The sequence below is a fragment of the Pteronotus mesoamericanus genome, unplaced genomic scaffold (assembly GCF_021234165.1).
Source record: "Pteronotus mesoamericanus isolate MK-2021 breed Mesoamerican mustached bat unplaced genomic scaffold, CSHL_Meso_final scaffold_1186, whole genome shotgun sequence".
Classification (NCBI taxonomy): Eukaryota; Metazoa; Chordata; class Mammalia; order Chiroptera; family Mormoopidae; genus Pteronotus; species Pteronotus mesoamericanus.
Window position 1 is genome coordinate 354332 of NW_026555302.1, and position 17310 is coordinate 371641.

Genomic DNA, 17310 nt, shown 5'->3' on the forward strand with positions numbered 1-17310 from the left:
TAGTTTTACTAATTTTTTTCCCCTGTGTAATCCAATCCATAAAGACGCAAGGAAAGGTCTTGGGTACGATTTCTGTTGCCTAGTGTTATTAACCGGATGTTTGTGTCCCCTGAAAATTCCTATGTTGAAGCCGTAACCCCCAGTGTGGCTGTATTTGGAGACAGGGCCTCTAAGGAAGTGGATATGGTTAAATGACGTCATGTGGGTGGGTCCCTGGCCCAATACAAGTAATGTCTTTATAAGAGACATCAGCCACCTGCCAACAAAGAGCCCTCGCCAGAAACCAAATTTGCCGGCACCCTGATAATGGGCTTCAAGCCTACAGAACTTGAGAAATTAAATTTCTGTTGTTTTAGCCACCCAGTCTGTGGTATTTTGTTATAGCAACTCAAGCAGACTAATACAACTTCTAATGGCTGAAGTTTGGAAAGGATTTTCCTTCACTGATTTCAGAAACCAGCGGCTTCCACAGTGCTCTCTCCCCCTTTGACTGGGTTTGAACTTACGTTGTTTTTTGTCTGTCTGTTTTGGTTTTTGATGAAATGAAATCGTTAGGCTCCATCTGATCCAGCCTTCTTTTTACCATAGGGGGTCAATATTTAACTATTTTTTCCTTCAACATTTCCTACAACTATAGACTTTACTTTTCATCATCTTAGCTAGCTAGTTCTTGGCCTATGCAAAAATTCAATTTATCTTCCTAAAAAATATATATTACCAATATTATTACTGATACCATTGATGTTTATCTTATTTAATAATGCTAATATGTTGTCTTTCTAATGGTATTTCACTATGGAATGAAATTTGACCTTTCCAAGGGACTTCAAGTTTCAGCTGTCTGTCTGGGGGTTTTAAAATAGATCAAATATTTTTTTAAATTATAAAAATGTCCAAACAGGCAGAAGAGTAGAAAGAATATATCCATCACACAGATCCAACATTATCAAGCTTTTTGCTACATTTGCTTAAGATATTCCTTTTTCTTGTCTTTTTTCTTTGCTGACATATTTCAGAGCAAATCCAAGACATCAAGTCCATTAAACAATAGGTATCTTAATATGTATCACTTTAAAAGAGAAAACATTTTCTTTTATAATCACAATGCAATCATCCAATCTAGGAGAATTAATAATTCTTTTGTTTTCAGGCTTTTGGAGTGAAATAACTTATATACAATTTTATACTATGAAAAAGCTAGCGCTGCCTTAGAATAGCAAAATTCCATAGCCCTCAAAACAATTTTAAAATTAAATTTAGTCTGTTCCGAAATGCAAGGTGCTGACACCATCCAACTAAAGCTGAGCTCAAGAGTGCCTAAGACAACTCTTAAAAACACACAGTATATTGAGTGCTGGCCTACAAAGCAAAGGCTTGCTGGTTCAGTTCCCAGTCAGGGCACACGCCTGGGTTGTGGGCCAGGTCTCCAGCAGGGGATACACAAGAAGCAACCGCACACTGATGTTTCTTTCCCTCCCTTTCTCCCTCCCTTCTCCTCTAAAAATAAATAAATTAAATCTTAAAAAAAACCACACACAGTATCAAGACTTCAGTCACTGCACTGCACATTATTTTAATAAAAAACAAACTGCTTTACAAAAATATACAGATCTCAAATTGTAACGTCAAAATACGACTGCAATAAAAAGGTTTATGTAAGTTCTCATTGAGACAGGCTTTCTGTCACATTCTGACATTTACAATTATTAAGACATAATGAACACAAGAAGTACAGATTTTCCAACCTCATGATTAGTAAACTCCGTTACAAATGAATGAAGGTATAGTCATCAAAAGAGGAAGGTGGCAAGTTAGACAGCCCTGGCTATATTACACTAATTGAGTAAGAGACTCAATAAGAGCTTTAAGAAACTGTAGTTAAATGTTAAAAGTATGGGCACTATAGCTTTCACAGACTTCTACCAATGATTATATCCTTGATATATAAACATCCTTAAATATAAAATAGTTCAGTATGATTGCATCTATATTTGTTCCACAGGACAATTTGTTAATTATTTTGATATATTTTTCAACTGGAATCATGTACAAAGAAATAATGAGAAACCCATAAAAAAAAGAAAGAAAAGAAAAACAAAACTATTTTTCCCAAATCAAATTATGTTTAAAAGTTAAAAAGTCTATGGAAAATCAAAATGTGGGCAAAAAATATTGGCTACTTGCTAATTTTTATTTGAGAGAAAGTCTTGTGCAAATAATAGTTGTCTTGTCTTCTAACAAAACAAAAACAAAACCCCAAAATTAATCCCACAGGTCCAAATTAGCTAAACTGGAGTGACAAAGTCAAAGTTAGTCTTGTCATTTGTACATTAATTTGATAAAACAAATTGCACTGAAAACAACAAAAACGCCCCCCAAAATCCTGCATGTGTTCTTGTGCAGATTCCTTTCAGCACATAAATAAAGACGGTTGTTACACAGCTCTTCTTTTAAGAATGCAGTACATCCAGAAAACCTAACAGAGTATGTTACTCACAAAATTCCATAAAAGCTGTAAGGCAGCCAAGCGCTGATGGCATCAAGGGCTGCAAGAGATTGCACCATTCACACCCACTGATGGGCTTTGTGCCAACATTTTAAACTATGCTTTTCTTCACTATAAACTACCGAGGAAAGAAATACAATATTACATCATATCCCAGAACAGAGCAACTACATTTGTATAAAGAAATCACTAGTTAAAGAGTTACGTTGTTGTTTTAAATGAAGTCCTGTCTAGGCACCTGACTTTAATCTAAAAGTTGATAGTGCTAATTTCAACTCCCAGGGTAAACAAAACCAGTTTATGTATCAAGATTAATTTTCTTTGGCTGCAATGGATACCATTTTCTCTGAGGGCAGTCTTTAGTTTGCTTTCTTTTCAGTACCATGTTAGTAGTTTCCCTGGTAGAAGTCTCTGTTGGTGTGGTTTCTATTTGTGTTATAAAGCTCTCAGATTTAACATCTGGCTTCCTGTAACAATTGGAAAAGACTTCTTGGTGGATTCTTTGGAGCTGAATAATAGGCTGCATCTTTAACACTTCGGAAAATCCGTCTCCTTGTTCAATTAGTGCAGGCAAGGACTTAAAAATAAACAAACAGTAATGCTCAACATTAATCTCAGGCTGAAACACAAACACACAGGGACAAACACAACACTCTAGAATTTTAATTCTTCAGGTCAAAACTGTTTCTAAGACCTAATTTCTGGGGTGGCAGATATTCAACCTGACCTTAAAATACAAGTTTTAGGAATTTTAACTAAAAACTGAGACTAAAAAAATATGTTCCATTCCTATAAATGCCTGGTAGTAAAAATAAAACTTCAGCAGAACAGGAAGTAACAGGATTTCAGAGCTAATGATTTAATGTCTGAAAATCCACATTTTAGGATAATAAGTATTTTAGAAATCTTAATCATGAACAAGGATCAGCACATTTTTTTCTGTACAGGGCCATATAATAAATATTTTAGGACCTGGGGGGCTTATATCATCTCTGTAACAATTATTCAGTTCTTTCATTGTAATGTAAAGAAGCCATAGACAATAGACAATAAATAAATGAATAGATATGGCTGCATTCCAATGAAATTTTATTAACAAAAATAGGTGGTAGGCTGGATTTTAGCCTGGCCTATCCTAGTTTGTCAACTCTTGATCAGGAACACACTGTGAGAAAATCATGGAATCAATACAAACCACACAAGAACGTTATAAAAATTTTAAGAACAGGGGAGATTATAAAGAAGTTTGAAAGTAATTTTCATATATTAGAAATAAGTGTTTTTCTGTTTATATAAAATAATGTCAAAAATATAAACAATTTTGTTATAATAAAACTCCAATTTGATATGCTGTATAATGTAGTGGTTAAGAGCATAGGCTCTGGAGCCAAACAACCAGGGTTTAAATCCTGGCTGGATGACTTATTTGGGCAATCTAATTAGCCTCTCTGTGCCTCAGTTTTCTCATCTGTAAAATAGGGTAATAGCAATACCTATCTCATAGGGTTACTGGAAGGATTAGATGAGATAATATATGTAAAGCAGTTAGATGGTACCTGAGCCATACTAAATGCTCACTAAATATTAGCTGGTATTCGAATCTAAAATTGTTTGCTGGACTGCTAACTCTAAGAACTCAAAAATATAACCAACCTTTAAAGAGGCCAGGTATACTACTGGCACATAGCAGGTACCTAATAAATGGTGTTATTCTGAATGTTACTGTTGCTTAATTAATTCATTAAAGATCTATTTTAAAAACTACTAAGAATTCCTATTACAACAGGCTAAAACACATGTGGTTGTTCAAAGCAAATGCCTAGCTACACACTTTGTTCACTTTATAATTTTTTAGCATGTTGCTTTTACCTTCATGGCTTGACTGATTTCCTTAGCTATTGTTTCTCCTCTGCATTTCAAATTTTCCACACGAGAGACTGCAAAGAAACCACCAAACAGTATTTTAGGTTTCTAAAAATCTAACAGCAAGTCGTAAGACACGCAGACGCATTCTAGGTAAACATCCGTCAGGGCTGCTCCCCTTGGCTCGGCCTTTCTCAGAGTAGTTTGTAACCTACTAAAACAAGTGTCCTATTAAATTTAACTAGGTATATAAAAAGACTATGAAAATACTAGAATACTAGAGTAAAATGAGAAGTTACAAACCTAAGATGATAGACAACAAGAGTTGTGTTGAGTAGTCTTAACACTGTGTGCCCCCAGAAGAAAGCCTGCTTGTTCTATGTTATCTACCACTACATTTAACAACTTCAAGCACTATCCTCACATTTTAAAATAAACACAGGCTAATATTTGATATTTGTATGATTCTGAATTTTGTAAAACATATTTGGACTTCGAATTTGTAATCGCACTGCATCAAAAATACCTGAATGACCCCTGGCTGGTATGGCTCAGTGGACTGAGCATCAGCCTGCGAACGGCTGGTTTGATTCCCAGTGTACGGCCCATGCCTGGGTTGCGGGCCAGGTCCCCAGTTGGAGGCGTGCGAGAGGCAACTGATTGATGTTCTCTCACACTTCTCTCTTTCTCCCTCCCTTCTTCTCTCTCTAAAAAATAAGTAAATTCAATCTTTTTTAAAAAATACCTAAATGAAATTTCTGGAATAGACTGTCAGTAGTATTAATTTTTCTTTCCTTACTTCCTTGATACTTTTCTCTTTTTTAAAGATTTTATTTATTTATTTTTAGAGAGAGGGGAAGGGAGGGAGAAACATCAATGTGTGGTTGCCTCTTGAGTGCCCCCTACTGATCACCTGGCCTGCAACCCAGGCATGTGCCCTGACTGGGAATTGAACTGGCGACCCTTTGGTTTGCAGGCTGGTGCTCAATTCACTGAGCCACACCAGCCAGGGCCCTTGATGCTTTTCTAATTCCAAATACATTTATTTATTTTTTTATTATTTTCTTTTAATCTTTGTTGTACATGTTCATGGCTACTTCATAACAGAACTGCATATTCAATGATAAAGGAATAAAAATCCTACTAAAACTCCAAGAGAAATTTGAAATGTGAAAAATCATATTATGAAACTGTCTACAAATTAGTTTTTAGAAAAGTAGTTCTAATCATTAGAAATTACTTAAACTCTAAGCAAGTACATGACTATGTTAGGAAGACTGCTGCTTTATCAGTTTCGAGAGGCTGGCAAATAAGCCAATAATTGCTTTCACAGCTGCTGTTTTTCTTTTCTGACTTTCTTTAGCTAAAAAAAGGGAAACCAGTTTTAGAAAATAAGAAAATCAATAGAAAAAGCAACTTCCTCTAGAGAGGAAGAAGGCACTCAAAGGAGAAAGGCAAAGCTAACATCGTGGCCTCAAGAAAGGGTTCTTAACCATTTCTGTTACCAGAAATTTCTTTGGAAATTTGGTGAAGCCTATAGTCTCCTTCTCAGAATATTTTTTAATGTATTTGTTTTTTTAATTGAGGTATAATTTACATATAGTGAAGTGTATATCTTAAGGTTAACATTCAATCACCTTTCACAAATACATACCAGGACACAGACATTTCCATCACTCTAGAAAGTTCTCTTGTTCCCCTTTCTCAGTCAATTTTGTCCATAAGAAAAAACCATTCATGTGATTTCTATCATTATACATTATTAGTTTTGCTTACTCTAGAATGTCAGAATGTTTTAAAATAAAATTTAAAAATACAATTATTTAAAAATTGTAGAAGTAATATATGTGTCCATTTATTAATGATTTAAATAACAGCACTGAGTAGCAGGTCTAATATTTACCATAATATGAAAATAATGAGCATAAACAATATTGTGAGGTATCTGGAACAATGGAAATTGAAAATATCTGTGGCTTCTAGTAGCAAAAAAAAGCTACAGGTACTATAACTTCTGGCTAGTGCTGCCACCATTTCCTGCATTCAAAATGGAAGTGCTAAATTTCACTTTGAGGTTAGTAAAAAAAATATATATATATAATTTTTTTGCTATACAAGCCCATAGTCCCCCTATATTCTAAGAATTATATTTATGTACATATGAAAATTTAATGGGCATATTATTTGAAAATATAACATACTGTTTAAAAATAAGTTTATCCTATGTTTCCCAACTATGCAGACTCAGCATATGTGCAGCAAGGTGGCAGTGTGTGTGGAGATCAATTCATCAAGCCGTGCATTGCATGTTATATCCCAATATATACATGCATACAGACAATAATGAATGAAATCTTTTAAAATATTTACTCTAGAAAGTTTCTTACTTTTATGTATAGAACAAGGCAATCATATTCATTGTTATTGCATGATTTACAAAGTAACCTATCATCCAAGATCTCCTTAATTTTTTATAAGTATGTGCTACTTTTAAAAAAAGTCTCTATAAACCCACACTGATGGACAACAGTAGCTGTTCTCTACCTGCTGCACAAGCAATGACAATGTAAAAAGTGCCAGGAGTAGTTTGGGTTTGTGTATAAAAAGGAGTTAGGCCCCAGGCTTTGATAATTATAAAGATATTTTCACGCGTGAATGTCTGGTGGAATATTCTAAAGTTGTGCTGGACACATAAGACATTGAGTATTACTGTCTTGTGACTACAAAATGTCAGGTGTACCCTCCCACTTCTCTGGTTAACCAAAAACCTTTCAACTCCCACTTTTTCAAAAGGGCCACTAGAGGGCAGTACTGCCCCCCCAGTGAGAACCAAGGTGTTATTTATCTTTCCGAATTTCCTTGGGAAGCAGCTCATTCTCTTAACCTTGAACTCCCTAGTGTCGAACACAATGCCTGACATGTAGAGCAGGTGCTGCATAGGTCTGATAAACATGGCTATGATAGAGGGTGCTGTGGAGGCACAAAGGAGGGAGAGGTCAATCCAACAGGGGAACTGAAAGGAGAGCAGAAGCTTCACAGGTGTTATATAAAGTTGCCTTAAAAGGATTTGGTGCTGAAGGCTGGGGAGGGGAGCAGGGGGGCATAAGAGGTGGGGTGGTAGAGGAAGTGCTATACCAAAACAAGGGAATAAATCAAGAAAGAAGAAAACACAGGAACCCGGAAACATGGTTCCAAACAGAAGAGAAGGAAAGGAAATTCCCAAGGCAATGAGGAAAGGAGCAGACAGGGTATGAACCTTGCACCAGGCCTAGAGAGCAGCCAGCCCAGACCACAACAGGAAGACAAAAGGCTCCCAGGGGAACATCTCAAGGAAAGGAAAAGGTTTTACAAATGGATTTGATGGATAACCTGAAGTGTTTACCATAGTGAGAGGAATTTTACAGTTCTACTGAACTGCTTGGGAAAGAATTATTGACAGGCACAACAGCAAACAGAAAACAAAAGCAATTATCAATCCAAATATTAATACTAAATACTATTTTTTGACAAAGTGAGAGATTAAAAGTGAGGCTAATGAGTATAGATTATTCTTTTGAGAAACTTGGTTATGGAAAGAAAAAGTTCAGAGAAGAAAAACACAATGGCATGAAAACTTGCCCTCCTTGATTCGGACAGCCCATTCCTATGGCAGTATGAGCTGGCGTTCCTTGCCAATCAATCTGATGTAACAGCTTTAGGAACCTTGTGAGGCAACCAGGTTTCATCAGCCTCCTTTTATAGATAAGGAAACAAGCTGTGAGAGCTGAAAAATGTACCAGAACCAAAGAGGTAGAACCACACTTCCCAGATTCCCAAGCACTTGCTCTTCTATATTCTGTAGGTAGTTTTCCAAAATATCACTTTGCCAAAAATTATACTAAACTCATAGGAATGAGTTAAAAATGGTCAAAAATCAGCTCCAACATAATGAAAACCTCTTGAAATAAAAATAGATTATGCCTCGTACAGAATTAAAAATAGAACAATTGTATAATTAAATCTATTTTAACTATTCATGTTATAGTACCTTTAAGTTAAGCGAATTCCTTTCATTGAAAACTAAAAAGAATCAATAATTTTAGGAATAAAACCAAACACACAAAGATTAAAAAAAAAACAGGCAAAGAGGAGAAAAGTAAATGTGTGACTATGTTATCTGTAAATGCATCATAAAAGCATTTTCCAACATTAACATCTGCTAAGGGAATTTCAAAATATATAAACTTTTTACCACTCTCTCAAGATTATTTCTGTAACTAGTAAGAGCACATAGGTACTGCTGACACATGAACATGGGACTGAAGACCATTTCGCATGCTGGTGGCTGGTCCTTCCGGGCAGGAGGTGGAGGGCACTTCATCCAGACCCACTCCCAGCAGCTTTCTCTCCATAACCTTCACGGGAGCATCTTCACGGCGCTGCTATCCACCCTCTCATCATGGACAAAGGTGTTTAGGGATCCAAACTATTCTCTCAAATCCTATTTAAACAACATGTAGTAGAGCTAAGGTGCATCTGAAATGTGATTTTCCTAATATTTTTCACAATAAACACTTAGTAGTTCAGCTAGATTATAGGATAAATAGGACTTTAAAGGGAAGCCTAGAAACTTACCCACTTACAATACCATTAGTAAATGTTTTTCAGTGGGAAATGCATTTCAAATTCCAAAGCTCAGATTAAATATGAATTCTGGAAACATAGCCATTTGTAAGTGGGTGGCTACCTGTAAAAATGCTGTCCATGGCTTAAACAACTTATTAGGCAAGAAGAGGAACTGACTCTTAAGTCCTCTGTTTGTAGGGTCAGCAAAAGAATTGGAAGTATCATCAAGTCTACTGTAGAGAAACTCAAAACAGCTCCTTGTCACCACTGCATACTTAGTAAAGGACAGGGAAAAGAAGGGAATCTCTTCAAAGAATTTCAAAGAATATTTTTAAAAAGATAATATGCAAGCAATTATCAGTTTTATTAACAGGATCACAAAAGACTCAAAGTTCATTTTATTGGTAGACAGCTCATCAGAAGATTGATGCAAGGATATTAAAAATAAAGTTTGCTCTTAAAAATGTGGAAGTTAGGCAGCCTTGAGGACACGGCCTTCCCTAGTCACTAGCTTTCTAAAACATAGGGAAACGAAAAAGTGGAAACGAAAGATTGAGTAATCAACCTAGTTTTGCTTTCAGGTCACTGCACTGACTAAACTAGGACACATAAACTTCCCAAAGCCTGCATAAATTCAGGATTTCATCAAAACAACATTAACAGAGTAGTTCCTTTCTGTATCCAATGCATTTTATGAGCATGAATGAGCAAGCATGTGTAACACAGGATGTATGGCTTACTCTGGTTTCTAAAGGAGCAACTAAAAGCATGATAAGAACCATGGATTGTAAAGCAGCATCCCCGGGAAAAATGAAACCAAAAATTGAGCAGTGAAAGATAACCCTATGCTACACCTTACACGGGTCTGTTGAACACACCCACTGCGTAGCAGGTATGTAATCCTCTGCATCCACTCCCACCTGCACACGCACCTCCCCAGCTCCTTGAGTACTGAAGAGCTGTATCTCTCTAAGGCACTGAAGACCTTCAAACTCCTAGCTGTGTTTTCTGGACTCAGCCAAGCCTCTACCCTTGTCCTGCAACACTCTTTCCCTCTATTTCCTCCACTACAGCCTCAGTGGTTTCTTGTTCCATAAATATTCAAGCTCATCTTGACTTAAGAACCTTGTTTTAGCTCTTCTCTCTAATTGAAAAGCTCTTCCTCTTGTCACACGATAAATTCCTTCTTGTTACTTCCTCAGCAAAGTGTTTCCCACACCTAAACACATCACTCTTGCACTAATGTTACTTATTTTTAGATCTGTTTATATTTTCCTGCTCCCATAAGAATATACAATCCACCGAGCAAGGACCTTGCCTGTGTTGGCCACTGCTACATCCTCCACATTGAGAGTTCCGGCATACGTAGACATTTAATAAACATTGAATGTGTGGATGAATAATAGTCATTCAGTGTTTATTGAGCATGGTGCTCCATATAATGCAAACTCAAGTAAGAAATCTCATGGACCTTTCTGTTTTCTGAGAGACCATAAACAAGGGAACACACAAATACTTACCTAGTGTAATAAATGCTATTAAGGAAATAAACAGGTGTGATGACAGAGAACTAAGGAGAGGCCACTTTACTTAGAGTGGTCAGAGCAGAAAGGAAAGTGCCTGACATGAACTTGGAGAGGCAGGTGGGGAGCCAGACCATGTAAGTGAATGCTAAGAGGTTTGAAGTTTATTATATATTTTAAAATTGGGAGATTTTAGGATTTTAAGAGAGGAATGAAAGCTGATTTGTGTTTTAAAAAGTATCTTAGACTTCTAGTCAGGCTGGCTCAGAAGTTCACAAACTCTGTCATTGGATAGATACAGAAAATGTAAAAATCGTATCCCAAATCAAACAAAATTACTATTTCTATGAACCAGAAAAGAAATGAAAAAGTATACTAAATCAGTTAAGTCAAATATCAATGCCCCACACATATCACTAGGTTTAGACTGTTTTATAGATGAATCTTATCCACACTTCAAAAATCAAATAACCTCTATGCTTACAAACTGTTTTATGAGGGCAGTATAATCTCGATGACAAAATTGGAAAGGGACAGTATGTTTTAAAACACCATCATGGGGGGGGGGTGTGACTAGATGCAAATAAACAATAGGTAAATAGACTAAAAAATAGACAAGTTTAATTCAACAGTGTATGAAAGGAAAAATACATTAATGAGAAACTGGGGTTTTCTCTATGAATGTAAAGACAACTCTCAGAAAAATTTCTCAATGTTAATTTACCATACTAGCGGAGTTAAAGTCAAAAAGCATATGATCTTGAGACACAAGGAAATTTTACAAATGATGGAAAATGTCCTATGTCTGAATTGTGGTGATGGTTATGTTGTTACATACTTTTGTCAAAACTCAAACTATACCCTTAGATATATTATATGTAAATTATACCTCAATAAAGTTGGTTATACAAATATATGATCCTAGTTGATACAAAAGTATTCAATAAAATTAAACATTTTTTCATAATTTAAAAATATTATGATCACTACTATTCAACACTGTACTAGCGGTTGTAGCCAATGTAACAAAACAAGAAAAGGTATAAAGTTAGAAAAAGACATATCCCATCATTACTTGCAAATGGTTTATCTACATCTAAAGGAATCTAACTGAAACTAGATTTACCACTAGACTTCAGCAAGTAAAATTCAATGGTGTTCCTGAACACTAAACCTACACCTTCACCAAATCCTAAAATGTTACCATTGGTAATAGCTACAAAAAGGTAAGGTATCTTGAACAAATAAAAAATGTGCAAAATCTACATAGAAAAATCTATAAAACACTATTTTTTCTTTATAATCATCTTTATTACATGTTTTTAGACACTTCTCCACATGTATTACAGAAAATCTATCATATCCATTCCCTTAACTATATATTACTACTCTCAATGTAGCCAATAGGAAGTGCTCTTATAACTGTCTTTACTATATCTGTTGGTAAAACACTACTGAAGGACATTTTGAAAAACTCAAAACGAGATATAGTATGTTCACAAATGGGAACACCTATATTATAAATTTTATATAAAATTTGAAAACAGATGGTATTTCTCTCCAAATTAATCTATAAAAGTCTAAATTAAATGCAATTCCAATCAAATCCCACTAAAATTTTTCATGTAATTTAACAAGTTGATCCTAACAATTCCTATTGCAGAGTAAAGGGCCAAAAGTAGGACTTCCAGCCAAGATGGAGGCATAGGTAGATATACTTTGCCTCCTCACACAACCAAAAGGACAAATTAAAAAATAACAAGAACTGCCAGAAAATCGAACTGTATGCAAGTCTGACAACCAAGGAGGTAAAGAAGAAGCTTTCATCCGGACTGTAGGAGGGGCTAAGACAGGCAGCAGAGCAGAAAGGGCCAAAAATAGGCAACAAAATTTTGAAGAAATCACAAGATATCAAGACTTCATAAAACTACAATAACTTAAAAACTGTGATAATGTTGCAGAGAAGCCCTAACAACTAACAAAATTAAAAAGAGAGCCCAGAAACAGACCTTAAAATATAAGGAAACTTTGTGTATTAGAGAGTGACATTACAAAGCAGTGGAGAAATGATGGACTATTCAATAAACGATGCTAAGACAACTGGCTATTGGTATGATAGAAATTAGATCCCTTTGTCATAAAATTTTTTAAAAATTTCAGATGGATTCAAGACCTAAATATGAGATATATTAATATATATGTAGTCATTGTAAATGAAGTTAAAAGACAAGCCAAAACTTGAGAACAAATATTTACAGTGTTTATAACCAAAGTATTAGTATCTAGAATGTGTATATGTGTGTGCATATGTATGTGCCTGTGTGTATGACCCTTAAAAACAAATAAGTTCAAACAACCCCACAGAAAAATGGACAAAGGCTATCAATAGGCAATTCACAGAAGAGACTGTAGGGTAAACAAAAACATAGGAAAGGATGCTCAACCCCACTTTAAATTTTATATAGATATATACACCATGGGGGGATCCCAAAAAACCCTGGAATTTATTTATAAAAAACTGTGTATTTATTCTTAAATATTTAAACTTCAGTCACCTTCAAAGTATTTTCCATTTGATGCACTACACCGATTGAGACATTTTTTCCATTACTCAAAACAGTTTTTGAACTTGTTGATTTTGATGCCTTTTAGTGCTTCTGTCATTTTTTGTTTCACCTCTTCCACATCAGCAAAATGATTTACTTTAGGACTTTATTCATCTGGGGAAACAGTTGTTCCCCAGACTTTATTCATCTGCCCAAAGAGTTGTTCAGGGCAAGAATGGCTGAATAGGGAGGGTGGGGCACAGAGGTCATGCCATTTTGGTCAAAAACTGCTGAACATTCAGTGCAGTGTGGGCAGGTGCACTCGTAAATCACCCATCATGAACTGAGAGTCCAAAAAAAATTAACTGAAGCCAGCTGGTACACTGATACACGTGTTCATAGGACACTCACCTAGCTGGGGAAGCCTGTACTACAAAGGGCCCGCCCTCCAGAAATAATTCCGTATATTTTTTTAGTCTCCCTCGTGTGTGTGTGTCTGTATAAAATATGGTATATGAGTGCATATATGCAATTGCGAGTGACATTCTTTTGATATGATAAAGCTATTGTAATAGTTGTAACCTGCATATCATTTTCCATATGAAAACTGTTAACCTACTTTTGCCCACACCTGTACATGCATACATACATACATTTGACAATGTATTGACAAATGCATGTATGTATGCACATATGTATATATATGGAGGAAGAGAGAAAGAGAAACAATTCAATTGCTGGCAAAATGTGGGTAAGCAAAACTTTCAAACACTGCTAGTGGGAATGTAAACTGATACCACCACTTTGGAGGGGTAGTAAAGCTCAAATGTAATAAAGCTGAACAGAAACAAATCCTATGACCTAGGAATTCTGCTTCCAGAAAACTACCCCAGAACATCTGTGGCATATTTATACTATACAAGGAGACAGGTATAAGAACAGTCATTGTAATACTGGCTATAACAAAAAGCAAAAACAAAAACAAAACTAAGTAATAAAAACCCAACAACAATCTAAGCATCCCTTGGTAGAGGAATGGATAAATGGTGGTATATTCAATTCATACTACTGTAGTAGCTAAATGAACAGAGCTATGGGTGTTCGCATTGTTGAGGGGACTACATAAGTTGCAGTGTAAAATTTATACTGATCATACCATTAATCATACAGTGATTATATAAAATTTAAAAAGATGCCATACACTGTTTATGGATATGTATCTCTGAAGTTAAAGCATGAGAGCATGAATAGGAAGGATCCTCTCAGCCCAGGGATAGTGGTTACTTCTGAAGAAGGAGTGGAATGGGATGGTGCAGGCCTACAAAGAAAGTTCCATACCTTTCAGTTCCTAAAAAGGTCTGAAGCAAGTTTGGCAAAATGTGAACAGCCCTCAAGTATGAGCAGTAGATACAAAGATGTCATTATGTTGTACTCCATATTTTCTGTATGTTTAAAACATATTGAAAAAAAGGTTTAAATCAACCGTGCCTAACATCTATAGAATGGAATGGAAGAGAGCAAGAGTAAAACAGGAAGACCTTCTAGAAAGCATGTGTAGAAATCCACTTAAGAGTAATGGTGACCTAAACAGATGATAATGAGATGAAGTACATTAAAGTAAGATTATATTCCAAAGGAATAATTTATAGATCTTATTGACAGACTGGATATAAGGAACCTAGGAGAAAAAAAACCGCAAGGTTAACTTCTGGCTAAAGTAGTATGTACATGAAGGTGAACTTTTATCAGATGGAGAAAACTGGAAAAACAACTAGTTAGAGGGCATGGTAGAATCTTGTTTTATGTTCATCGCTTATTTCTTCCACTCAGACATAAGCTCTTTATGGGAAGAATCTGTTTTACCTCTGTATCCCCTAAGTCCTTAACATAACCATGCCAAATCACTATTATGCACACTGCCTAAGTGCAGTTCGCCCTCCCTATCCACACGTTCTACATCCATGGGTTCAACCACCCATGGACAAAAATGTCACACTGTTGCTGGCACATATGATGTAGTTAGACCTATGATGGTCACATCTGTACTGAACATGTACAGACTTTTTTCCTGATCATGACTCCCTAAACAACATAGTATAACTATTTACATAGTATTTACATTGTATTAGGTATAATAAGTAATTTAGAGATGATTTACAGTACACAGGAGGACATAAGTAGATTACATGCAAATACTACGCTTATTTTACATAAGGGACGTAAACATCTGTGGATGTTGATGCACCTGGGCGTCCTGGAAGCAATCCCCCCACAGATACTGAGGGATGACTGTATGGTTTTAAAAACCAGACAATCTTCTTTAAAAGTGTCAGCTTTCAAAAACATTTTATATTACTTAATCGTCTAATAACAAAAAGAAACTTTCAAGAAATTCCAATAAGTTTTCTTGTGCAGCTCATTTAGACCTTTAGGTTCCATATCTATTTATGCTTTCCACATTCCTCCTACGCCATTTTAATTACTTTCATATGATTTTACCAGTTAGATGCGTTATAAGCTATGCTGTATTATAAAGCACACCATTGTAAATGGGATAAAATATATACTAGGGTTATTATTATATAGCATCTCATTACCAGCTACTACTTATGTATTTTACTTATAGTTTATAGAGCCCCTTATCTCATATGACTCATAATACAACCTCAAAAGTAGGCAGGACATTTCTGTAATATTTAGTGATAAAACTGGTATTGACACCTAAAGCATCAGGCTCCATACCTAGAACTGGTCATAAAGAAACTAAGGCATGAAATCACTTGTCCAAGGATATACAGCTAATAAAACTGCAAGGTAATTTTGCTGTGCTTAAAGAGCTGACACTATTCTAAGCTTATAAAACGTTATGAAAATGCATGACAAGGTCTCTTCAAAATTTGTCCAAAAGAAAGAGTCTGATTATTCCTTTCCTTACTTCTGAAGTTAGAATCATATTATCCAGAGATTTTTTTAATACTATGTAACTGGAATGGTAGGAATAAAATCACATATATCTTCAACAAATCATTTAAGTAAATTTGTTTTCCTTCTAAGACAAAAAGGTTATCAAGTTTCTTTAGAAGAGAATTAACTGTATCTAAAAATCATAATACTTGAATATACTGTGATACCACAAACTTCAATTCTAAAGCTAAAACAAGTGTATTGCAACCACTGCATTTTGGCAACTATCCCTTTTTAGTGAACCATGACAATTAAGCATTAGGTGTTAGGTCAATCTTTATTTCAAACACAGTGAACACTGTGACTATAAGCATCTGTATACTTATAGGTCCCCCTCTCAGTGTATCCCATTAGTTTGGGAGATTTGGGGAGTTGGGAGGCCTGTTAGGAGGTAGTTCAGAATTCTACAAAGATACTCCAAGCCATACGTATTAAAATCCCTTACAAATAAATCAAGGTCTTAACTGTTTTTCTAATACTCAGAAACAGTACTTTCGAGTGCCAAAAGCAAATTCTAAAAGGTTTCTTAGGAAAATTGTTACGAATTTTTAAATGTTAGAATGGAGCCATTAAAAAATATATTATGACTCATGTTTTTAGCAATGCCAGTTCTGTTTCTGGATTTATATAACTTTGTATCATTTTAATTTCTTTTTAGAGGATGTATCTAAATGGAAACAATTGAGTTCAAAGGTAAAACAAGTGTGTGTATTTCTTCTTAAGTTCAACATTATATTTTTAGTGGATTTTATTTTGTAAAGGATGAAAAACAATGGAGGTTATCACACTGGGGATTGATACCATGAGTACTTCAACAGTGTAACTTCAGCTGTAATGCATAGAATGGATGGTGTAATAGCAATGAGATAGCTGTGTATTACAATAGAAGTTAGAGATTGGAAAGGTGTTATAAAAGTCTAGATCAGGAGGTAGCTTTATAAAAGTCCAGATTCCTGGGTTCTACTCCTAGAGATTCTGAGCCAGTAGCTTTAGAGCATGTTTTCATAAACCTTAGCGAAGAGCTAAACATGGATGACTGAGAGTAACTTAAAGCATCAAAAAGAAGACACCTCTGATGTTGACACCTTCAAAAGAGTATCAGGAACTCAAAAAATTACAAGTTGATGCTTCATTTTTACCACAAATGAACAGACTCACCTGGATCGGGGTCATATTTTAGGTCCAATGGGTGTACAACAGGGTGGTACTGCTTCTGAACAATATAAATTAAAATGGATTTAATTTCATTACTTAATGCCTCATATAAACATTTTCTTCAGCTATTGTAAACAAGTATACTATT

The 17310-nt window shown here is 35.3% G+C and overlaps 1 protein-coding gene across 2 annotated transcripts in view; it reads right to left on the minus strand.

Annotated features, from left to right (window-relative positions):
* Positions 1–17310, minus strand: part of NSL1 (NSL1 component of MIS12 kinetochore complex) — a 46020-nt gene that overhangs the window by 19792 nt on the left and 8918 nt on the right. Inside the window, exons 4-6 of one of the 2 annotated variants that reach the window (XM_054587616.1) lie at positions 17166–17220; positions 4376–4443; positions 2171–3083 (exon numbers count right to left, since the gene is read on the minus strand). In XM_054587616.1, the coding sequence (XP_054443591.1) occupies positions 2805–3083; positions 4376–4443; positions 17166–17220 (402 nt within the window). In that variant the 3' untranslated portion in view covers positions 2171–2804. Of the gene's footprint in view, positions 1–2170; positions 3084–4375; positions 4444–17165; positions 17221–17310 lie in introns of those variants that run through there. The other variant, XM_054587618.1, reaches the window with a different exon arrangement.